At 46.5% G+C, this 26073-nt stretch overlaps 1 protein-coding gene across 3 annotated transcripts in view; it reads left to right on the top strand.

The window, feature by feature from the left end:
• LOC137562813 (rab11 family-interacting protein 1-like) overlaps positions 1–26073 on the top strand; it is a 103905-nt gene that overhangs the window by 68446 nt on the left and 9386 nt on the right. For all 3 annotated transcript variants that reach the window (XM_068274540.1, XM_068274531.1, XM_068274549.1), the window contains exons 3-5: positions 7654–8129; positions 14688–15342; positions 22587–25010. In XM_068274540.1, the coding sequence (XP_068130641.1) occupies positions 7654–8129; positions 14688–15342; positions 22587–25010 (3555 nt within the window). The remainder of the gene's footprint in view (positions 1–7653; positions 8130–14687; positions 15343–22586; positions 25011–26073) is intronic.

Here is a 26073-nt window from a genome sequence, read left to right on the forward strand (position 1 = left end):
ATACGTTCAGTAGATCCCCACCAGATTTGTAGTGATGGAGAATGAGATGGAAATTATTCCAATGTGCTTACATCAAAATAAACACAGCAGGCTTCTTTTGGGCCCTTTTTAAAGAGAACCTTTCCTTTTAAAGCAGACCAGAACCCAGAACTTCCGCTATACTCTAAAAGATACGCAACAGCATAATGGTTAAAGAGTAACATTTCTTCGTTACAGTTGATACAAATCCTGCAGTAAATTTGCAGTGTCTACTTCCTGCTTTCATGGAAGCAGACATAGGATTAAAATCCTATGTTTACAAATTAGCTGCTCTGCTGAGGCAGCCAGCTGAAAGATCAAATTACACTTGGGATTAATCACAGATGAGGGGGAATTAGACAGGCTAATCTCTCTAAATACATACAGGATGCATTGATCTAGGTTTTCCTTCTCTCCTGTGCAAGAGTTCAGGTCCACTTTAAACATTGCAAAGTGCCTGGCTGTCCTGCTGTCCCTCTGCCTCTATTACTTTTAGCCATACACCCTGAATAAGCATGCAGTTCTGATGTTTGACTGGATTAAAGGAAACCTAAACTAAAAAAAAAAAGTTTCACATACCTGGGGCATCTACCAGCCCCCTGCAGCCATCCTGTGCCCTCGCAGTCACTCATGGCTCTTCCGGTCCCCCGCTGCCAGCTAGTTAGTTTTTGCCGATTGGGAGTCGGCCGGCCGCCATTCGTACCTTTTGTACGCATTCCCACTGGTGCAGGAAGGTATTGCAGACATTAACACGTACATTTTTACGCGTTACGCATTGCAAACTTAATGCATAAAAATGTACGTGTTAATGTCTGCAATACCTTCCTGCACCAGTGGGAATGCGTACAAAAGGTACGAATGGCGGCCGGCCGACTCCCAATCGGCAAAAACTAACTAGCTGGCAGCGGGGGACCGGAAGAGCCATGAGTGACTGCGAGGGCACAGGATGGCTGCAGGGGGCTGGTAGATGCCCCAGGTATGTGAAACTTTTTTTTTTTTTTTTTTTTTTTTTATTTCTTTTTTTGGTTTAGGTTCCCTTTAACCACATTTCTTGTGTGACTCACACTGCTGATGCATGAAAGATCAGCAGGACTGCAAGGCAACTGATATTATCTAATAGGAAATAAATATGGCAGCCTCCATATCCCTCTCACTTCAGGTGTCCTTTAACCACTTGATGACCCAGCCTTTACCCCCCCCCCCTTAAGGACCAGCGCTGTTTTTTGTGATCTGTGCTGGGTGGGCTCTGCAGCCCCCAGCACAGATCAGGGTGCAGGCAGAGCGACCAGATTGCCCCCCTTCCCCCCCCCCCCCCTATGGGGATGATGTGCTGGGGGGGTCTGATCGCTCCTGCCTGCCTGAGGTTTGCGGGGGGGGGGGGTCACCTCAAAGCCCCCCTCCGCAGCGTAATTCCACCCTCCCTCTCCTACCTGTCCCCCCTGGTGATCGGGGCTGCACAGGACGCTATCCGTCCTGTGCAGCCTGTGACAGGATGTCCTCTGTCACATGGTGGCGATCCCCGGCCGCTGATTGGCCGGGGATCGCCGATCTGCCTTGCGCCGTTCAATGTAAACAAAGGAGACAAATGTCTCCTGCGTTTACATTTTAGTCTGCGAGCCGCGATCAGCGGCTCGCAGGCTATTCACGGAGACCCGCTCCGTGATCTAACAGGAAACGGCCGCTCGCGCGAGCAGCCTTTCCTGATTAATTAGGGAGGCACCTGGCAACGCAGATCTGCCTCGCTGGTCCTCCAGCTACCACTTTGCCGCCGCACGGTATGAGTGTGCGGTCGGCAAGTGGTTAAAGCACAGTTCCACAGCCCTGTCCTCAAGGCGCACCAACAGTACATGTTTTACAGGAAACCACAAACATGCACAGGTGGGGTAATTCGTGTCTCGGCAGAGCTGATCAACTGCCTCTGTGGATTTCCACAAAACATGCACTGTTGGTGGGCCTTGAGGACAGGGTTGGGGGACACTGCAAAAAGTGTACCAGAGATCTAAACCTAGGCAGAATTGATACTTACCCGGCCCGGGGCTCCCTCCAGCCGCATAAACATGTGCGAGTCCCTCGCTGTCGTCCTGCTGTCTTCCGTTCAGCCGCGCTCAGCCCCGGTAACTGGCTCAGCCGTGGCCAGTCGCATGCGCAGAAGTCCCCGGCGGACGCGACTGAACCAGTTACCGGGGCTGAGCGCGGCTGAACGTCGCACAGCAGGAGGACGGCGAGGGACTCTCATGTGTTTAAGGGGCTGGAGGGAACCTGGGGTAAGTATCGATTCTGCCTATGCTTAGATCTCTGATTTACTTTAAAATGAGAAACCCATAAAAACTTGGCCAAAAACCTTTATTGTCCATGCATACACTGTATACATAGCATTTTCATACATTAAAATTACTGAAGGCTCAGAAAGCCTTGTGGGTAAGCGCATAAGTGCTATTGGCCATGTGCGGACCTTTCTCACGCATGTGTAGTGCAGTTGTGCTCGTACACGGAAGGGAGTGAGACCATATCCAGTAAGCTTTTGTCAGAAATCCCTATGCTGGAATGGTGGGCTGCAGGGGGCTGGGGAAAGCCTGTATAATCCAAAGGTTTCCCACTACTACATCAACTGCCGATTCATTTATAAGATCAATGACATCCTCGAGAATTGGGTTTTTACTTTTGATACTAGGATTGATTTCTGTCTACCAGGAGTTGTCTTTCAGCTGAGCATTAATCGATACACTCAGACTTGTGCATTCCTGTTCATGCAGATAAGTGGCCATTAAACTCAATTGTACGTACGGTAAATTTAGCAATATATGGGGACTGAAATTTCTGAATCTGAACTGCTGATGGTGTTCTGATATGGGTTTAAAGAGTAACTGTTAGCCCCAAAAATGAAATTTAAATCTCTATTGCAATGTTTTATTTACTTTTTAAGGGAGCCAAAAGGGCAATGCAGAAGTTAAAAATCAATCTAATTTTTTTACTATGTAGCCTTTTCCCCAAGCTCCGGACGCAAAGCCGCATAACAGATACTGCTTCAGCATGCAGAGCATGCCCATGTCTGCCCGACCCCCCTCTCCCCCCCAGGACCAGGTGCCAATATATTATCAGCCCAAACAGCTGACACGGAGAGAGAGCGGGAGCAGAGTACATCTACACACTTCCAGCGCCACCACCGCAGAGCAGCCGCCGCCGTGCATCTCTCTCCTGCTCGTGATTCTCTCACATGTGACTTGGCGGCGGCTGCTCTGCGGTGGCGGCGCTGGAAGTGTGTAGATGTACTCCGCTCCCGCTATCTCTCCGTGTCAGCTGTTTGGGGTGAGAATATATCGGCACCTGGTCCTGGGGGGGAGAGGGGGGTCGGGCAGACATAGGCATGCTCAGCAGTATCTGATATGCGGCTTTGCGTCCTCCTTAGGAGCTTGGGGAAAAGGCTACATAGTAAAAAAAATAGATTTGATTTTTATCTTCTGCATTGCCTTTTTGGCTCCCTTAAAAAGTAAATAAAACATTGCAATAGAGATTTAAATTTCATTTTTGGGGCTAACAGTTACTCTTTAAGTCAGTGTGCAGAGCTCTCTAGAGGCCAAATGGGTAGTAACCCGACCTGATTCGTTTTATGGGGTTCGATAGATTGTGGCGAAACATTACAACCATGCCATGCGTAATATTATATTTTTGGATAGAGTAACCACCTCCGAACCTCGGTCAATTGATATCTACACCGTTTGAGAGCTGTTATTCCTGCTAGGGCGTAGATTTCAATCATCCCCGCTATACGCGCTGTTTGCTCTCGCCATTCCTGCCGATGTCTGCGTCGCTGTACCCATTCCGGGACTTTTCCCAGAAGAACTAAAGAAAGCAATCATAAAACCCCTCTTGAAGAAACCATCACTAGATCCTGATTCTGTAACCGACTACAGACCTTCCTATCTGGCAGGACACAGCAAGTATGTCTGGGCACACACTACTCTAATCCAGTGCCACTTGCCTATGGAGTTCCACAGGGTTCTGTACTATCACCATTACTCTTTGCAGTCTAAATGCTCCCACTGGGCAAAATAATCCAGAACTATGGCCTAGGATACCATTGTTATGCAGATGACACACAACTGTATCTGTCCTTCAAGCCTGGCACCCAAGACCCATCAGCATCCATAAATGCGTGTCTAGTGGATTTACAAAATTGGATGAACACCAGCTGGCTGAGGCTGAACTCTGACAAAACAGAGGTGTTGGTGGTAGGTGGTCCACACATGATGGATAAAGTTCAAAATGCTCACCATCTCAAACTAGCAATTGTGGGAGATACTGTATAGTATAAAGACTCTGTGCGAAACCTTGGGGTGATCCTGGATGGAAATCTAAAACTCAGACAGCAGGTATCAGCTGTCGTCAAGTCTTCCTTCTTCCATCTAAGAAATATAGCGAAAATCAAACACCTTATCCCAGCTGAAGACCTACCTGTCCTGGTTCATGCGTTTGTATCCTCCCGCCTAGACTACTGCAACGCCCTGTTCATCGGATCTACAGATAAGGTTCTGCGCCCCTTACAGCTAGTACAGAATGCTGCAGCCAGACTCCTAGCCAATGCCCCCCGCAGCTCACACATCACCCCAGTACTGCAAACTCTTCACTGGTTTCCAGTAAAATGGAGAATCAATTTTAAGATGGCTCTACACCACATGGGACCCAAATACATAGCGGATCTATTGGAACTTTATGCCCCTCCACGCACCCTCCGCTTTGCCAACAAGATGAAGCTGGTTATTCCCAGGAAACACTTAACATTTGGTGCTCGGGCCTTTTCCTATGCAGCCCCTACTCTATGGAACTCACTTCCACAATCAGTACGAGAAGCTCCTTCTCTGGACAGCTTTAAAAAAAGGCTAAAAACTCACCTCTTTTCCCGAGCCTTTGAGACTGCATAATGCAGGGTCACCGTGCTTTGAGTCCCCAGGGAGAAAAGCGCTGTATAAATATTATTATTATTGTTGTTTGCTCTGCTGTCACACTGACAGCAGCACTTCCATATATGATTGGCTCCTGACCCGGTGATTGCTGTGAGCCAATCACAGCCATCACTGTACTTAGAAAGGGCATGAACAGCTCTGGTCTTACCATCCTTGGTGGTTATCACGAGTCAGGGTGGAAAAAAACAAGCCAGGAGTGGTAACCCCGAGCCTGACTCATGGTAGCCGCCGGTAGGACTGTGCAGAGCATAGCGCGCAGCGTGCATTTTCATTCACCTCCTGGAGGATCCAGACGCGGGCAGCCATACTTCTTCCTGTCCTATGAGGCTCTGCATCCCTTGGGTGTGATCACTGTTTGTCGTAATGACGACAGACGGCGATCTCACTACAGGGTTACAATGCCACCCGGCAGACAGAGGGAGAACTGCAGCGCTGGATCCCAGTGACGTGAGTAAGTGCTGGGGCTGCTGCAGCAGCATTAGGATTTTATTATAATATTGGTTATAAAAATCGGGTAGAAGCATGTAAAAAAGTAAGTGTTAGATACAATACCCCATTAGAGGGAAGTCTATGGATATTTTTGGGCAGATGCTAAGGGGTGTGTCCAGTGGCGTAGCAATAGGGGATGCAGATGTTGCACCAGCATCAGGGCCCTGCACTAGTGGGGCCCACTAGGGACCCTTCTTCATCCATCTTATTAGCTTTTCATTGGTGCTAGACTGGTAATGAACACCTCTATATGTGCATTGCATACTGGTAATCCTTAAAGAGGAACTCCTGCCTAAACAAACATACTGTTATTAAGTTATTATTGTTATTATTATTGATTTATAAAGCGCCAACATATTCCGTGGTGCTGTACAGAGTAAGAAACAAACATGGGGTACATAATACAGACAATGGTGTACACTGATATACAAGATACATAATTAGTGACAAAATACAAAAAATGATACAGCATACAGAATACAAAATACAGAAGTGGTAATGACAGTGATAAAAGTAACAAGATGAATAAAATGTATAATGATTTCCAAGACACAAAAGGGGGAGAGAGCCCTGCCCTTGCGAGCTTACAATCTAAAGTTACATTAGTTATGTTAATTAAAATAGATAGGTAATATAATCTCTTACCCAGTCTGTTTTAAAAGAACAGGCAAATGTTTGTGATTTCATGGGGGCATCCATCTTTTTGGTTGAAAGGAGGTGACAAGGAGCATGAGACACAGTTCCAACTGTCCTGTGTGCTGATCACCCCTCCCAGTTGCTAGGCAACGTGAATAACAACATAGGAAACCCATCATGCTTTGCACAGCATTAGGGAAAAAAAGCCTGGGCAGTTTTCTTTGATGGGCAGAGCTTAGCTAAAAATGCAGCTAAAAATGATGCTTTGGTAAGTAAAACAAAGTTCTGATGCTGTGAAACTGTTAAAGATACCCCAAGCCTTTACAGTGCTGCTGAGTAGATTTTTAGTCCGGAGGTTCACTTTAACAAACTGTTTCCGTACTCTAAATACACCTCTCTGACACCACAGCTGTCCTTGGTAGGGTTTTGGTCTCCATAAATAGTGCTTGGGGCCTTGTGGGAAACTCGCACTGGGGCCCCAGCGCCTTAGCTACGCTATTGGGTGTGTCCAAATGAAACTCAATCCCACTATTAACCCATGCGTGTTAATGTTAAGAGTCCCAGCTCCTGCCAGTTTAAATTTCAGGTTGTATGGATGAATTGTCTGTGCTTGTACAAGTGGACCAATCCTAAGGAGGGAGCATGGGTGATTTTTGGTGGGTTGGCTTCATTTGCAAATGATGCAGTATTTTTGGAAAACTAAGTACCTTCACTTAGTTTGGCAGCATTTGTTGCTGTGTTATGCTGCATTGTTGCAAGTGTTAGCTTCGAGTGCAAAGGTGCCCATACATCTACTGCAGCGAATTTGGCAGGCCCATCAACCCCCCCCCCCGCCCCCCCCCCGCCTTGCACATACGTGAATACTTAACCTGGCGGTGTCCGTCGCTACCGCCGTCTCTACTGGTCTTCCTTGCATACACGCGCCCCACGTGGTTGCCATCGTATTGCATGTGGGCTTGTGTGTGACTTCACACGTGTGTCAACTTGCAATATGCCTGCAACCACAGCACTGTGGGTTCCATTACGTTTGTCACTTGCCCAAATACCGCACGCCATTACCGCCATGCAACCAATCAAGCAAGTCGGCCCCAGATTTTGCAGCATGCCCAAAGCCTGAAATTGGTCGCATTTTCAATCGGGCATGCTCTTGGCGGCACCGAATTTTCATTCAATTCCATTACAATTATTGAATTGGATGGTCGATCGACTGCTGATAGGCACTTCAAGCACAGCTATGGCAAATGCTTTCACCAATTTTCCAAACAAGTGTCCAGCCTGTAGAAAAGCTGCTTCACAGGCTTTGCTGGACTCGGGAAGCAGTGTGACACTTGTTTGGAAAATTGGTGAAAGCATTTGCCATAGCTGTGCTTGGAGCCACCCACACACTGTGGGTGGCTTCTCCCACTTTCTGCTCAATACACCCCATCTATGTATACTGTTTTAGTGTCTGATCGTCTACCAATAGGATAGGCCCCTCTGCATTGTTGCTTTATTATGATGAAGAAATTAGATTTCTTTCTATTATCACCCATTGTTTATTACTCTACAGATGGTACAAGCTCCGCTCTAAGCCTGGGAAAAAGGAGAAGGAACGAGGGGAGATACAAGTGTCCATCCAGTTCACCCGCAACAGCCTGACGGCCAGCATGATGGACCTCTCCAAGGGCAAGTCAAAGACCCCTTTTGGGAAGCTAAAAGACAAAATGAAAGGCAAGAAGCACCTCAACATGGAGTCGTCCTCCGCCATCGTGCCAAGCAGCATTGGCCGCCTGGATAGCGATGACGAGGATGAGAAGAAGCCAAAGTCAAAGGCAACAGCATTCTTCAAAGGTCTGCGCAAGAGTTCTCTCACCAGGTCCAATACTTCTCTGGGTTCTGACAGCACCATCTCCTCTACGAGTGGCACGGTTCCCATCAGCGCCAGCTTTTCTGCGAGTGGCACGGTTCCCTCCATATCCATCGTGGTGCCGGAGGAGGTCAAGAAACCCGCTGCCAGGAACAGCAGCCTCTCCAGCGAACCCTCGGGTGAATATACTTACTGTCAACATGGCTCATTGAATCAGCATGTTATATTATTACTTATTGTGCAAGAGAGTTAAAGTTTAAAAAAGACTATTTTTTGGACTATAAGACTCCCTTTTTCTTCCCCAGAAGTGTTGGAAAAAGTCACTGCGTCTTAGGGCCTTTTTCCACTAGCCTGCGATTTGCTTCTGATCGCAAATCGCAAGGTACATTAAACTAATGGAAACTGCAGCAGCAATTTCCATTAGTGCGATCCGATTGCGATGCGATTTTGGTCAAAGCGCAATAGTCGTCCTGCCGCGTTTTGTATGCGATTGAGCTGGACTATGAGTATAGTAGCTCAATCGCAATCGCATGGTGGAAATTGAAACGCGATTGCGATCGCGATCGGAATCGCAATCGCGATTGCATTTCATAGTGGAAAAGAGCCCTTAGGGCCCTTTTCCACCAGCGCGTTTGCGCTGGCTGAATTGCAAAACCGCAAACCGCTAGCGATTTTACAATCGCTACGGTTTGCTTTTTAACATAGGAATCGCGGTAGGTCATTTCCACTACCGCGATTCGCCTTTGTCGGGAACGCGAACGCGCGGCGGAGCGATAATTGCCGCGATTTTGCTATGCAGTGCATAGCATAGCAAAATCGCGGCCACAAACGTCGGGGGAATCGCCGGTTTTGCGATTCAGCAATCGCTAGCGTTCAGCGTGAACGCTAGCGATTGCAGGTGGAAAAGGGCCCTTTTCCACTAGCAATCGCAATCACAAATCACAAACGCCAGTGATTGCGATTGCGATTTTTCATTAATTCTGTTATGCGATTGCGATTTTCATTTGCATTGCATTATCATTGTAAAAATCGCTCCAGCAAGCGATTGCAATTTGCGATTAGCGATTTCCAAATCGAATCACTGTAGTGGAAAATACTTCTCATGATTTATATGATAAAGTAACAACCCTAGCGATTTAAAAATCACTAGCGATTTGCGATTTTGCGATTCAGCAATCACAATCGCTCTAGTGGAAAAGGGCCCTAATAGTTTAAATGCAGGGAGTTCCTGACTTGTGAATGCCTGCCAATACGAGCTTCCAATACGACGCAATGTCGGGGACTCCCTGTACTGTGCCCATGCAGAGGGGGACACAGGGGGACAAACGGTGGACTCAGGGAGACACAAAGGGGCATAGAGGGGGACACAGAGGAGCATAGAGGACACAAGGGGGGCACAAAGGGGCATAGAGGACACAAGGGGGGCACAAAGGGGCATAGAGGACACAAGGGGGGCACAAAGGGGCATAGAGGACACAAGGGGGGCACAAAGGGGCATAGAGGACACAAGGGGGGCACAAAGGGGCATAGAGGAGGACACAAGGGGGACACAAAGGTGCATAGAGGGGACACACGGAGGACAGAGGCAGACACGTGGGGTCACAGGAGGACACAGGGAGACACGAGGTACAGAGGGGGACATAATCCACAAGATGCCCTTCACCATGGATGCACCAGGTTTAGTATATATTTTTTCCCCTGGTTTTTGTCCTCTAAACCTAGGTGCGTCTTATGGTCCAGGAGCATCTTATAGTCCCCAAAATATGGTAATTAAAGCACATCTGTGAGGTTTGCTCTGCGCACATTTTAGAAACCTCGGGAGGGAGAAGCCTCTGGGTCCTCCAGAGGCTCCCCCCGTCCTCTTCCACCAGTCATCGTTTTTTGGGCGGGGATAGCCCTGGAAGGGGCTGGTGGTGGAGGACAGTGGAATATTCTGGAAGATCCAGAGGCTTCCCTCGTGAGAGGTAAGTAAGGTTAACTTACCCCAGGCATGAGCAAACTCAGCCCTCCAGCTGTTACGGAACTACAAGTTCCACAATGCATTGCAGGAGTCTGACAGCCACAGTCATGACTCATAAAGGCAAATGCATTGTGGGACTTGTAGTTCCTTAACAGCTGGAGAGCCAAGTTTGCAGATCACTGCCCTATTATACTGTCACTCTTTATACTGTCTCCTTATTCTATTGTTTATCAGTGTGCTCATTATTATTATTCTGACACCCAATTTGATGCATCTTTTTACATTGCCCCCTATTATAATATGCTCCCACAATGGGGGAAAATGCCAAGGAACCCCTGCAGAGTCCTCAGGGATCCCTGGTTGAGAAAGCCTGATGTAGACTAATCTGTCCTGATGGATCGGTTCAGACAATAGTCGGTGTTAGGCCTGGAGCACACCAAAACCCGCTAGCAGATCCGCAAAATGCTAGCAGATTTTGAAACTTTTTCTTCTTTTTCTGTAGCATTTCAGCTAGCATTTTGCGGTTTTGTAAAGCGTTTTTGGTGTAGTAGATTTCATGTATTGTTACAGTAAAGCTGTTACTGAACAGCTACTGTAACAAAAACCGTCTGGCAAACCGCTCTGAAGTGCCGTTTTTCAGAGTGGTTTGCGTTTTTCCTATACTTAACATTGAGACAGAAACGCATCCGCAATCCAAAATCTGCAAATACAGTACCCTAGCGGATCTGCACCCGCAAGCGGATCGCAAACCGCAGCCGAACCGCTCTGGTGTGCACTAGGCCTAAGAGCTGGTCCACACTAGGTCCGGAAACGTATCCGTGGCTGCGTTTTTCAAACCTGATGAAACATGGACTCCCGGATACTAATGTTAAAAATAGCAGCCGTCCTCACCCAAGAAAAAAACTGATCCATCTGCAGTTGCGGGGACCCGTTCTCAAAACCTGAACGGAAGGTCCGGATCTTCTGCATTTTCACGCAACGGATCAGGACCACGGATACACGCAGGGGTAGTGAAAAGCAATGAGAAAACGCAACTCCATCTCCACAGGCAAAATAGCACCAAAAACGGATGAAAAAACGGATACCCTGAACTTTATTATTGGCCCAAAAAATCCTCCCACTACCTTCCTAATGACAGAGACGCTTTCTGTCCGTGTTTTGGGGTAAAAAACTGAACGGAAACTGATGCAAAACTGATGCACTTTTTATGAAAACGGATCAGTTTGCGGTCTGGTGGTACTTCCCCTGATCTTCCCCTGATCCCGGACTGCAGCGTCCGTCCTGCAACCGTGCCTAGTGTGGACCTAGTCATTTGTCATCCTATTTAAATAATTCACGTATAGCGAATTTTGTATTCCTGGGACTTCATTTTCATGCTTCTGCTAATGATCCGCTAGACGGACCTTCATTGTTAAATTCAACCGTGCTCTGACCGCGCTTAAAGCGGACCTGAACTCAGAATGTCCTCTCTGCTCTAATAGATTTGCAACAGCATAATAACCTTTAGGCTGCTTTCACAGTGGGACATTACAGGCGCACATTAGAGCAGCCTGTAACGCAGCCCAACTGACAGTGATGAAAAATTCAATGGGCTGTTCAGTGCCCACGTTGCGTTACAGTGTAACGCTGGAGGTTCAAAGAAGGTGCAGCATGCTGTGCGTTATAGATGGTTACACTGTTTGCACATGCTCAGTAAGGGGAGAGTCCTATTGTTCCTAGCCACATGGCTAATTAATATTCACTGCACTGTAGTGTTGTCCAGATCATGAAGGATTCAGATCTTTGGATCTTTTTTGTGAGTCATCCGGATCATCACAATGAAGGATTCGGTTCACAGTGGATGTCTGGAAGAAACAGGAACAGCAGCTTCTGTGCACAAGCCCAATCTTCCTGCTGCATCTCTCCCTTCCCCATTAGCACCCTCAATGTGCCCCCATTCTCCTGCACCTCTCACCCTGCTGCACCCCTGCTTCCCTAGTAAAATGATTCAAAGATTCGGTTCAAAGATCCAGATCTTTTCAATGATCCGATTTGAATCATTGAAAAGATCCGGACTTCCCAGGATAGCATCAAGAGCCTCATAACGCGGCTCAATCTGACGTCCAACTTCAACACCACGTGTTGGGTTAGGGGCACGTTATGCGACCTTAACGTCCCCTAAAACGCAACGTCTTGGTGTGAAAGGGGCCTTAAAGAAAAACATTTCTTTGTTGCAGCTGATACAAATTCCAAAATAAATCTGCAGTGCGTCTATTTCCTGATTCGTGGAAGCAGAGGAAGGGTTAACATCCTGTGCTTTCAAATGAGCTCATCTGCCATATTTGCCATGGCAGTCATGTGACACAGGGGAGAGATCAAATTACAAGTTATGATTAGACACAAATGAGGGGGAATAACCACTTAAGGACCGCGGTTTAAAGCGTAGTGACCAGGCCATTTTTTACTAATTAGGCCACTGCAGCTTTAAGGGCTCGCTGCAGGGCCGTACAGCCCAGCACACAAGTGATTCCCCTCCCCCTTTTCTGCCCACCAACAGAGCTTTCTGTTGGTGGGCTCTGATTGCTGCTGAGGTGTTTCTTTTTATAAATATTTACATGGGGGTTTTGTTTAATAAATTTTGCTATTTGCCAGCCCTCCTTCTCCCCCCGCCAGCCAATCAGCGCGATCACCTGTCATAGCATAAGCCTATGACAGTGGATCGCTTTAGTGCCTCCCAGTGCCACAGTCTCCTAGCAGCGATCGCCACTGGGAGCTCTGTCATTGAAGCGGAGATGTGCGCGCATTCGCACGCGCAATCTCCTGCAAATCCTCACCCCAGGACTTCACGCCAATTGGCATGGAGTGGTCCTGTGGCTGCTGCCGCGTTCACGCCCATCGGCATTACGTGGTTGACAAAAAGTTAAATAGGCTAAACTCTCTAAATACATACATGGTGCATTTCTCTGTTTTCCTTTTGTCCTGTGCAAGAGTTCAGATCCCCACTTTAACACAAACTGTTGTGTATTGCATGTGTTTTTAATGACTGTTATTGAGTGTGCGTGTGTGCGTGTACGGAGCTCAATGATGAACTTACATGGAAAAGATGTTGGCGCTATATGAATACAAAATAATAATGATGATGGTGATTGAGGATGGAAATGTTTTGAACTTGGTTGCAGTGCTAGTTTCCTGCTGCCCTCTATCTGTCGGCAACATGTACTGCAGCCCTTGACATCACAGCTGCTTGCTTACATTGCAAACTGATGAGGCAGATTTTTTTTTTTTTGTTTGTTTGCATTATTTTGCACTTTCATTCTGTATTTTAACATTTGTTGTGTTAAATATGAGAGATACACATCAAAGGGCCAATATTGTGGAAAATTGAAAAGTTTAAAATACATAAAACTAAAAAGTACTTTTCTCCCAGAGTAAAATGCACTATAAATTACTATTTTCTACGTTGCTGTCATTTACAGTAGGTAGTGAAAATCTGACAGGTTTTGGACTAGCCAACTACTCATGGGGGATTTTCAGGTATTACTTTATTTACAAAAGCACTTACTGAACAGCAGTTGCTCAGTTCAGCTACCAAAATAGTGTACAAGCGAATAGGCAAACTGGTTAGCATCTTTTTGTATAGATTCATTCCAGGATGTTGTGCTTTTGTACAGAGTAAGGGATTTACTGAGACCCCCACCCCCATGACGAGATGGACTATTTTAAAGTCCAAAATATGTCAGATTTCTACAACCTGCTGTATATGATGGCAACATAGGAAACAAGTCATTTATAATTAATTCTCTGGGAGAAATGTACATTTTAAATGTGTGTATTATAAATGTAACAATTTGTTTTGTGGTAGTGGTCCTTTAAGGAACAGGAACTCCTGAGTATTTACTCGAGAGTGAATGTCGTTCATGATGAGCTTATGAAGTTTAGCATCACACTGCAGCCATGTTCAACCCAATCGGAAAATGTGTGCCCAGCAATTGTCTGCACAGTCAGAGGAGTTTAAATTCTAACAAAAAACAAAAATTGAATATGGTAATGTCTGAAAGCATTCATTTTGTATTTTTCTAGCCCTGACATGTCACTGACTGTCCTCAGAGGAGCTCACAATCTAATCCCTACCAGAGTCCTAGTCTAATGTCCTGCCATATTATTATTATTATTATGTACCGTATTTATATAGCACCGACATCTAAACTAACACCAAACGGTTATCCAACTTCAGTCTTTCTGAATTGGGTTATGGCATGCTTGTTTTAGGTGTGTGGCTCAGAAACTATCAACAGTGGGGGCTTTCATAAACTATTTGTAGGTTCACTTTAAAGAGGAACTCCAGCCTAAACAAACATACTGTCATTAAGTTACAGTAGTTATGTTAATTAAAATAGATAGGTAATATAATCTCTTACCCATCCTGTTTTAAAAGAACAGGCAAATGTTTGATTTCATGATGGCAGACATCTTTTTGGTTGAAAGGAGGTGACAAGGAGCATGAGACACAGTACCAACTGTCCTGTGTCCTGAGCACCTCTCCCAGTTGCTAGGCAACGTGAATAACAACATAGGAAATCCCATCATACTCTGCACAGCAGATGGGTGGAGCTTAGCTAAAAATGATGCTTTGGTAAAAAAAACAAAGTTCTGATGCTGTGAAACTGTTAAACACCAAGCCTTTTCAGTTCTGCTGAGTAGATTTTTAGTCCGGAGGTTCTAGGTTGGGTTAAGCAGAAATCTGAAAAATGAACTCGTTTTTTAGCTCTAAATTGTGGCTTGTGCTCTCCCTTTGCAGGTGTAGCTATTGAGGCTTCTCCAAGAATGACCCACAAGAGGGCCTTCAGTGATGAGGTTAGTCAGGTCAACATGTTTCCTGAGCCAAAGGCGGTGCAGAACCTCAAACCAAAGAGTAGTCCCATTTCCAAGTCCTCCGTGTGCATCAATGGAAGCCATGTCTATACAGAAGTGCCTCTACCAAAGCCATCTCCGTCACTGGAGAAATCTACACCGGCCTCCAGATCCTTCCAGAACATTTTAAAGAAAGCAGAGGAAACCACAGTTCCCGAAGTCCTCACCAGACAGGTCTATACTACGGAGAAACAGGAGCATAAATCAGCCACCCCTCCTGTCGCTGCACCAGAAGAGAAGACTTCCTCAAAATCTACAGCTCCAAAGCTAATAGCTGACCAAGCCAAGGTAGAGATCAAGCCCGTGCAAGTCACATCACCTATGGTGTTTGCTGAGGATGTCTCCAAAAATAAGGGTCTAGAAGTGAAGGCCAGAGATGAGAAAGGCAGAGAAAGCCCACAGCCCGGTTACATAAAGGATGAAATGGTTAGTAAGGGTCTTGAAGACCCCAGACCACGTGTGCCTTCAGGATCCGAGGACCGGTCCAAAGTTGGTGCTTGGTTTGGTTCCAAAAACTCAAAGGACACCCCTCAAAAGCCAAGGTTGGTAGAGCTTTTTTTATTTATTTATTTTTTTGTATTTTTCAAAAAGGCATTCTCTAGTTTATAATCGTACATGTACTCATCAGTGAATAGTAACCATTAGCTTGGAAATATTACTCATCTCTGCCTGAAAGTGAACCTGAAGTGACAATAAACTGATGAGATGATTGTGTGTGTAAACATCATCCTAAATGGGGTTTTCCTGGAGTTCCATAATCTTACTTTGTTTTAAAGTGGATCTGAACTCAGACATTCTCTCTGCTCTAAAAGATACTCAACAGCATCATAACCTTGAAACAGAAAACATTTCGTTTTTACAGCTGATACAAATCCTAAAATAAATTGAACTGTATCTACTTCCTTCTTTTATGGAAGCAGCCATAATTTTAACAGCCTGTGCTTTCAAATGAGCTTATCTGTCTGTCATGGCAGTCACGTGACACAGCTGAGAGATCAAATTACAACTTGTGACTAGACACAAATGGGGGGGGGGGGGGAGGGGGTTAGACAGGCTAAACCCTCTGAATACATACAGGGTGCATTTCTCAGTGTTTTCCTTCTGTCCTGTGGAAGGGTTCAGGTCCATTTTAAGGGTTAAAAATCTGTTTTGAGATGTATCTGTTTTAATGTCATTGTTTTTATTATTCTGTGCTATGTTTATTCACCTCCCATACAGAGTATTGATGACCTGTTGAATTTCTCTTCTGATCCCTGCTGTCAGAAGTGTTTTCTCGCAGCCATATACGTAGCTGTACCACCTTTTGTTAACCTTTTAGCAGCAACATTAAGTAAAACTATATGTGCTCTGCAGGACTGCATTTTTCCTGCTGATGGGGAAGTGTGCGTTCTCCAGCCTGGCAGGCTATGCAGAGTGGGTGGCAGGGAGCTGTTATAGTTACCCGTCCAGGCGACTGGATCGCCGGCTTCTCTCCTCCAGGGCAGCAGCAATGTAATCCCGACATGTCTTCTGGGTCTCAATCACATGACACGACATGTGCTCAGGATCCAGAGGATGGTATCACGGTTACAGCGCCACATGTTGGTGGAAGAGGGGTGATGTAAGGGTCTATTTCACTACCCCTCTTCCACCACCGAGTGGTGCTGTAACGCTTACACTATCCCCTTGATCGCAATCCTAACGTGATCGGGACCCAGAAAACATGTCAGAAGTTCAGAGCCGCCAGTGGAGGAAGAGAAGAAGCCATCCGGAACAGGTAACTATAACCACTCCCTGCCGTCTGCACTAGGCAGCCTAACGAGATATGCCGACAGAGGTCAAAATATTAGAGCATTTTTCAAACAAACCTCGTTTTTAAAAAAACGGCTAAAAGTTTAATCAGGAGGACTTGTGCTGCAGTCCAACTTCTCTGGCTGCAGAGACGCTGTGATTATTAGCCCTGGATTATTAACCTTTACAGTAGAAAAGGGGAATACAGGCAAATTGCAAGTAGCAGCTGTACCGCATATACACTTGGGTATCTCATCAGTCTGTATATCACTTCACTTTTAAGACTTCTTCTACACTGCAAATCGCAATTCCATTTTTTGATATCTATGTGCGATTCCAACTTTCACTGGATGCTAGAAAAAGAGGAAGGAAAAGGCTGAATAAGCTCAGAATGCAGGACTTATTTTTTTTACATTATGTATAAAAGAGCCATAAGTCAACTGTTGCATCCTCATCCCTCTGGTCAGTGATCTAAAGGCATTTTCTTCCTTGCTTTCCCTTCTTCGGGAAGCCAGTATCCTTTTGCCACGCCTCCCCATAGGATTTGTGGGAATGCAATGGGAGGAGCTCTGAGTAACAAGACCGCTACTCTCCTCCTGTTTTCGATGGCGGAGACCTCCTCAGTGCTGTCGTGATATTAGGGAGAAGGAGCCCTCAGATTACTGAAAGAGGGGGATAAAGCCTACATATATCCTCTACAATTATTACCTGGTTGTCGATTGCAATATACTTACATAGTCCCTAAAGTGACCCCGAGGCAGCTCTTCATGTCATTAATGGGACACAGAAGCATGTTCCCATATGAAAGACATGCCTCATTGTGCCCCCTCCCTGCCGCTCTCACCTCCCCCTTCTCCATGTGCATTCCCAAATCTACCGACAAACTACTTGTTGGTAGATTAATGGGGAAGGGCTGTCCTTAGCAGAAAGGCACTCCTGCGGAACGCCTCTTCCCCACCTATCAGAGCCTTCTCACTGGCTCCTTTCTGCCTCACCCCGCCCCCTTCCCCTTCTCTCTGTGCTCTGTGCTCTCAGAGCTGTGTGGAGCGTCATGACCCCAGGGTCGAGGCCATTTTTTTCCTCCCACAGAAACTAAACTAAATGAATACTGAGCAGCAGTAATCAATGCTACTTGATCCAGCTTTACCACCCCCGCCCATCTTTTTTTGCCACTCCCCACCAGTCTTTTAATAGAAAATGTTAAATTTGAAAAATCCTCCTTCAGTCTCAAGATGGCTGTGACCCTTGAAGTACTTCTGGGGCTATGCAGCGGGCACATACCTTGGACACTTCAGTGTTTTCCCCAGAATTGTTTTTACAGCCGGGTGGCATTAAAAAGTAACCGGGTGGGGCAAGATGAGAGACTGCAGGGCTGGTGCTTCTGTGAGCAACTCTGCTTACAGCATAGGAGGATGTGAGCCGATGACAGCCGGGTGTGCACCAAAACTAGCCGGGTGGAACACCCGGAAAAAAGATCCTGGGGAGAACACTGCACTTTCGGATACAGCAGTGCACAAGAGGTGATCAGTGTTGCCCTCTCGTGCACTGCTTAGTCACAGCCATAATAGTCACAGATTGGGGATCATGCCTCGCAGGGGGGGTTGGGAAAGAAGGCTGTTATGAATGACAGGACAGAAATGTGAGTTAATAGGCAGGAACGTGGGAACGTATGTTTTTTTTTTTTGTTTTTTTGTTTTTTTATGAAAAAGTACTTCAGGCTTCCTTTAAATACTGAAGTAAGCTGCCTATAGCTTTTGCTGCTGGATTTTAAACTCTGCGTACTGTATACTCAGAGCTAGACTTTATTATCTGTACTATTAATGTTGTGTTAATGTGTGGCTGAGTAAGGGGCTGCAGACGAGGCTTTGTGCTGTAAACAAAGGGTCTCTACTGCTTTGTCTTACCACATGTCCTCAGCTAGAAGTCGAGAAATTTAGGTCTGACTCACTAAAGTAAAATATGAGTCAACCTATCTGCAGACCTAAAATTCCCTAACTTGTTGCCGGGGAGCCTAGTAGAGTATGCTTAGTATGCAAGCCACCTTTTCCACTGCCAAGCGCCCTCCACCCAAGTGCAACCACTAAGCCCCCCCCTGGTCCCCAAGTGCAGCCGCTAATCCTCCTGGTCCCCAAGTGCGGCTGTTAAGCCCCCCCGGTCCCCAAGTGCGGCCGCTAAGGTCCCCAAGTGCGGCTGCTAAGCCCCCTGGTCCCCAAGTGCGGCTGCCAAGACTCCCTGGTCCCCAAGTGCGGCTGCCAAGCCCCCTGGTCCCCAAGTGCGGCTGCCAAGCCCCCTGGTCCCCGAGTGTGGCCGCCAAGCAGCCCCCTGGTCCCCGAGTGTGGCCGCCAAGCAGCCCCCTGGTCCCCGAGTGTGGCTGCCAAGCAGCCCCCTGGTCCCCGAGTGTGGCCGCCAAGCAGCCCCCTGGTCCCCGAGTGTGGCCGCCAAGCAGCCCCCTGGTCCCCGAGTGTGGCCACCAAGCAGCCCCCTGGTCCCCGAGTGTGGCCGCCATGCAGCCCCCTGGTCCCCGAGTGTGGCCGCCAAGCAGCCCCCTGGTCCCCGAGTGTGGCCGCCAAGCAGCCCCCTGGTCCCCGAGTGTGGCCGCCAAGCAGCCCCCTGGTCCCCGAGTGTGGCCGCCAAGCAGCCCCCTGGTCCCCGAGTGTGGCCGCCAAGCAGCCCCCTGGTCCCCGAGTGTGGCCGCCAAGCAGCCCCCTGGTCCCCGAGTGTGGCCGCCAAGCAGCCCCCTGGTCCCCGAGTGCGGCCGCCAAGCAGCCCCCTGGTCCCCAAGTGAGGCTGTTAACTTTTCCCGACAGACTTATATTTGAGTCTTAATAATAATCCAGCTTAAGGAGGGTCAAATTTAGAGGCGGATTTGTATACAAGGAGATGCAGTACCTCTTAGAAGCACAATGACAAATTATAGAAAAGGTTTAAGTGTTCAGTAGCTGCAGCGTTTCTTCAGCCTGCCAGTATAAATTTGGACGCAGTAGACACAACTTCCCCCTGGGAATCCCAACGAACCGCATAGTGAACATGAAACCTCCATGCAGATGGGGAGCCCCTGGCTTCTGTTTGTGCATGCATGATAGGAACACAGTGCGCAGATAGATCTATGTCATGCACGCTCTGTATGTGTTTATATTTTGTGTCAGCTGCTGTATTCAGTTACAGCTGTCCCTTCCTACAGCCAACCACAGTGCGCAGGACAGGAGATATGGCAACACAGCCTTCTGCTTTCACACTTCCAGGAGAAAGGAGCAATGTGCAGGGAATTTACCCACCGATATGAGATAGATCACTGATCAGGCATGGATTAGATTGTGAGCTCCTCTGAGGACAGTCAGTGACATGACTATGTACTCTGTAATGTGCTGCAGAAGATGCCAGTGCTATATAAATACATATTAATAATGCGGGAGGGTATTAGACTATGACTATGGTAGATATGTGAGCTCCTCTGAGCACAGTCAGTGACATGACTATGTACTCTGTAACACTCGACAGAAGATAGCAGTGCTATATAAATACATAATAATAATATGGTAGGACATTAGACTATGACTATGGTAGTATTAGAGTGTGAGCTCCTCTGAGGACAGTCAGTGACATGACTATGTACTCTGTACAGTGCTGCAGAAGATGTCAGTGCTATATAAATACATAATACTAATATGGTAGGACATTACACTATGACTATGGTAGGATTAGAGTGTGAGCTCCTCTGAGGACAGTCAGTGACATGACTATGTACTCTGTAACACTCTACAGAAGATATCAGTACTATATAAATACATAATAATAATATGGTAGGGCATTAGATTATGACTATGGTAGGATTAGATTGTGAGCTCCTCTGATTAGTCAGTGACATGACTATGTACTCTGTAAAGTGCTGCAGGAGATGTCAGTGCTATATAAATAAATAATAATAATATGGTAGGACATTAGACTATCGTAGGATTAGATTGTGAGTTCCTCTGGGGACAATCAGTGACGTGACTATGTACTCTGTAATGTGCTGCAGAAGATGTCTTTGTGGATTCCACCTATACATTTAGGTGAATTTGCTTATTACAGAGCGTGTAATAAGACAGTTTAGATAAAGCCAACGACCGCCATATGCTGATAGATGCTCAGTGTCAGAAGAATTCTATTATGTTAGCAGAGTTTGGACAGGTGGTCTCCTCTCAGTGATGTCTTATTGGGAGCACAGTATTTTTCCTTGCTGTTTGATTCAATAAGTGGCCTATATTGTAAATCTGCTAGAAATGCAGTTTTTAAAGTACACTTGAAGTGAGAAGACTAAGGAGGCTGCCATATTTATTTCCTTTTACACAATACCAGTTGCCTGGCAGCCCTGCTGATCTCTTTGCCTGCAATAGTGGCTTCACACACCTGAAACCAGCATCCAGCTAATCCAGTCAGACTTCAGTCAGAGCACATGATCTGCCACATGCTTATTCGGGGTCTATGGGTAAAAGTATTAAAGGCAGAATCAGCAACACAACCAGGCAACAGGTATTGTTTAAAAGTAAATAAATATGGCAGCCTCCGTATCCCTCTAGCGTCAGTTGTCTTAAGTGCATTTCTGCCTCTTGGCTATCCCAGTGCTGTACTGTTATATTAGCGTACATTCTTTATATATGTTACGGCCGGAACCCAAAGTCTGGCCACTTCGGGTTCTGGCCGATCAAAACTAGAATTGGCCGTGCACCTGGGGCCAATGTTACAAATGAAAGATTCCCGGCCGCATAAATGGAATTAGGTGCCCGTCTCTGACTCTCACTGCGGCCAAATGTGTTGAAATCCCAGCGGGGTAAATGAATTCATTCCCCTGGCGGCAATGTGACCAGATGAAGCCGCCTCTTCCCCCTGCCCCTCTCCTATGCAGCTGTGGCAGGCCAGGGACCACGCGTGTCCCCTAGAGTCGTTTGTAGCGGCAGAGAAGCAGAGCGGGAAGGCTGCAGACATTGCTCTGTGAGGAACGAACGGCAAGATTCCCTGCCGCTATAGATTGTTGGTTTGTTTTTCAAGACAAACCAGACTTTCATTGTATGGCATTTTTTCACCTTAAACAATTTTTTTTCTATGCATGGTAATTGGAAAAGGAAGAGAAAATAGAAAAGAACACTATTTCTCAGTTTTACCAATGCCAGCTTAAAAATTTAAGGAGTTACTGTAGATACAAGACACTCATTTGGTTTTGCTGTTTCTACTGTTCATCACAAAACTTAGATTATGTTCCTATCACAATTTATGGTGAAGATATTTGACTCTGAAATAATGCTAAAGTGTGCATTTTTCACTGTGAACTGGGGAAATGTATTTTTAATGGTAAAAATCAGTCTTATTGGTTCAGGGAACATATATTCCCTTGCACTAATTAGTGCTGCATCAGATAGTGCCGGAGTTGTGCACAGGAGCAAGCCCAATTGTGCACAGCTGTGCTTCTGCTACAAGACTTATATCTTCTACGTCCTCGTGGTTTAGATGAAGTCACAGAGGACGTAGATACTGTAGTGATGGATAAAGTGGTTAAAGTTCCTCTTTACGGTTTCCAGAATAAAATGTTTGAAACATAAATGCCATGAATTTGCTGATTAATTTTATTGATGTCACCCAACTTAGATCTGCCTCACACAGTTCCCCCCCCCCCCCCCCCCCCCCCAGTACCCATAGAGCATTAGGTGTGTGTGTGCGCTTATAACCTGTGTATGTGTTTGTCACTAACCTGGAGGACCATTTTTGTCTTCCTCCACAGACTGGATGTGTCTCCTCAGGTAGAAATCAGCTCCATCGCTTCTCCCCCCTCCACCTCCCGCCTTTATACCCCAGCCGCCTCTGTAGTAGTGGCTTGTGTTGTGCCTAGAACTAACCTCGATAGAGCTTCTCCTAGTGGTGTCCAAGGGAACCTGTCTGACATCAATCCATTTTTCAACTCACAACAGAACAACCCTTTCTTTATGGACTTCCTCTCTGACCAGTTACTAAATACCTCTTCACCTACTCACTTTTTCTCTAGTTTCCTCTCTGGGTCTGTTGCTACCTCAGAAGCTGCTGAAAGGAGCTCTGCACTTGTGGAGGAACGCAGTCCAGCAGAAGATCAAAAGAACCCATCCTTGTACCAAAAGGGAACTCGCCTTGGGGAGGCATTGAATGACCACCACCACTATATGGACAGTTCTTCAGGTTCTGCCGAAACGGTTTCAGACCACCACTATATTGACAGTTCTCCGGCTTCCCCTGAAACGGTTTCAGAATGGGAAGAGCAATTTGATGCTTTTGCCTCGAGTCGGTTGCAAAAATCACCAGAAACCAAAGAAAATGACCTTTTTAGTGACTTTGAAAAGAACCCTTCACAGTCAATGTTTGGTGTCCCAGTATCTGGGGTACCTTCTGTGAGGCAAAGTTATAGTGAGGACAGTCATTTCGTTAGGCCTTGGACGCAAGTGCCTAGCAATTTGTGGGCCAACACTGCAGAATATAGCAGAGAAAGGACTGAAGAACCATCTTTCCCAGAAAGCCACTCTGCCAACTTCCCTACATCATGCATTCCTAATTCAGAGTCTGCAGTTGCTTGGACATTACCTAAGAACATGGCTGCCAATGAATTTACAAGTTGTATCACCATGCAGAACCAGCTGGAACAACATCCTTGCGTGGAAACACTAATACCCAAGCCCAGTCCAATAAAAATTAAATACGTTGAAGCAAACCATACAGAAATAGGAGTAGCTTCTGTCTCACCATTGAGTAAAGGTCATATGTCAGTCAGTTTGGGAGGCACATCCTATAGCTCTGTGTCTAAAAACATCTCCCCTTTTCAAAAAAATGATCCTAGTGCTGTGACGTCCATAGCTGAAAGTTCCCATGAACCCATTGGAAATACTGATATTGTTGTAGAGGAGGTAAGAGCATCTGTGGAACCAACAAAACAGGCTTTGATAGGACACAATTTCGTCAGAGTAGGTGAAGACCTTTCTCCAAGCCCTGTTAATGAAAGAACACCAGTGGAGGAAAGGGTTACAGAGTTAATTACAGAACAAGGTATTGTTGAAAATATAGATTTGGCCCCAACCAAACCACCTCGGCTCAAGTTGTCACATGCCGTTGAGTTCACAGAGCTTGATGTAGATAATTATAAACAAACAAGCCTTCAGGAAGCCAATAGAAAACAAACAGGTAGCCCAGAGGAACATGAGCCAGAGCAAAACATGGGCATTGGCAAACAAATAGTCTCTCCAGTGACCTGTTGTCCTGTAATTGAGATAAGCCCAGCGTTAGGATCCACAACTGAGGACACCCAATCCACCACTGAGGGCCCTTTGACTAATTTGGGAGATAATGATGAATGTAAAAAGCTGGGTACCACTAATGGGGAACACCTGTTTGAGGTAAATGAAACCTCAGCGGTAGAACAGTTCAGGACTTGCCCTTCCAATGTCTCACTAGACCTCTCAAGTCTTCAGGAAAGCTCAAACAAATTGGAAGTAATTAGTCCAGCTGAACCGCATTCAACTGGTGGCGGCAAGGATTTGGAAGAGTTTGTTTTCCAAAAGCCCATGCCTATGCCAAAGAAGCAAAAGCACAACAGCACAGATGGTTCAAATGCTTCTAAAAGGTATGACCACTCTGGTGTACTATTTTGGTCCGCCTTAGAGGACCAAGTCCCATGCAGTTTGGCAACCGCAGGGCATGACCAGCAGAATGTTGGCGTTCAGTTGGAAAGCAAAGAGTTTAGTAGCCAGAGTTTAGAATGTAGAGCAGATCCAGAACACCATAAAAGTGAAGATTTGAAAAGCCAGTTAGTGGTATCCCATAGCCCTCCACCCAATGAGGTGCCAAGTTCTAAACCTCAGTCCAATGTCAAAGTATTTCATGAAGAAGAGAGCCAGCGTAGTACATTACTGAGCCAAGAGTCCTTGTGGTCAGCAGACATCGTTGTAGACTTCAAGAATGAGGACTTCTGGAGAACAGACTCTCACCAGGTTTCACAAAACACAGGAAACCTGCCCTCTCCTGGCAACCCCTTTACGCCTACTAATCAAGCCCCTTTAAGTCCCAAGAACCCATTTGTTGACCACCCTAGGGAAAGTCAGAGTTCTGAAGACTTAAGCTTCAAACATCTAAATGACCAAGCAGCAGTCAGAGACTTCCCATCCGCTGGTCCCACTGTTGATGCCAAGGCTCCTCGCATGCACGGCAACCAACCCCTGGCTTTCTCTACTCCTTCCTTTGCCATCACCCCGAACCCTAAACCTTCCAACTTCCCCTCTCCGATCCAGTTCTCTTCAGCTTCTGGGGTTACCACCACCACAAACACCCTCACAGCAACTTTGTCGTGCTTCCGCTCTCCTGCTGCCAGTGGTGCAACATCACCAGCCCCTGCGGTTTTGCCTCAGGAGACACAGCCTTCTGAAAATCCTTTTATGCCACTAAAAAACAGGTGAGCCGCAAATGAACCATTAGAAAGTAGATGCTGTAGTTTTAAGTGTGGCTCCTCAGGAGCAGAGTGTAATGTGGCAATTGTGTAATGGTTGGCCATCATGTTGAGCATTAGCAAGGCCAATATCTTTGGGTATTTATTTTTCTTCCCTCAAAATATGGTTGTGTTAAAGCATACATGTCAAACTACGGCCCGCGGGCCAAATCTGGCCCACAGAGCCATCTGTGGTTTCCCTACTTGGCATTATGTTTGGCCCACTCTAGACCACCAAGGAAGCCATATTGGAGGTGAAGCCCTAGGTTAACAGGGAAGCCATATGGGGAGGGAAGGGGAAAGTGTTTGACACCAGAGAACTCTATTGGGTGGGGGCACTAGACACCAGGGAACTGAGTGAGGGATGGGGGCCACTAGATACCAGGGAACTGTATAAGGGAGGGAGGGGGCCACTAGACACCAGGGAACTGTATAGGGGAGGGAGGACCACTAAACACCAGGGGACTTGATGGGGAAGGAAAGGGGGTGCATTACACACTAGGGAACTGTATTGGGTTGGAAGGAGGGAGTTCAATAGACACCAGGGAACTTTATAAGAGAGGGAGGTGGCCACTAGACATTGAGGTTGGCCTGTGACTTGTTCCAAGTGTTTAATTTCGTTCCACTTTATATTTGATTTTGACACCCTTGGCTTAAAGAGACGGTCACAGATAAATATGTATTTGAAATGATCTTAGACTCTGCTTGCCTGGGATAGCTATCTCTACTTTTAACTTCATTTTGTTGTACCTCAGCATCAAACGGAAGACCTGTAGAGGTCGCCTAAAGCTGGCCATACCTGCATCGATTCTTTTGATCGATTTCTGACCTGTTCAATCGCTTTCCGGGCCCTTTTTCACTAAGCGATTTGCAATTCAATTCTGATCAATTGCAGATTGCAAAACGCTAAATACAGTGAAACTGATAGAAACCGTTACCAACGCTTCCAGTAGTGTGACATTCGCAGTGGAATCACGGTAGTGGAAATTGGGAAGAAACACAAACGCTTTTCCAGTTAGCGATGCCGGCG

Source organism: Hyperolius riggenbachi, chromosome 1 (assembly GCF_040937935.1).
Source record: "Hyperolius riggenbachi isolate aHypRig1 chromosome 1, aHypRig1.pri, whole genome shotgun sequence".
Classification (NCBI taxonomy): Eukaryota; Metazoa; Chordata; class Amphibia; order Anura; family Hyperoliidae; genus Hyperolius; species Hyperolius riggenbachi.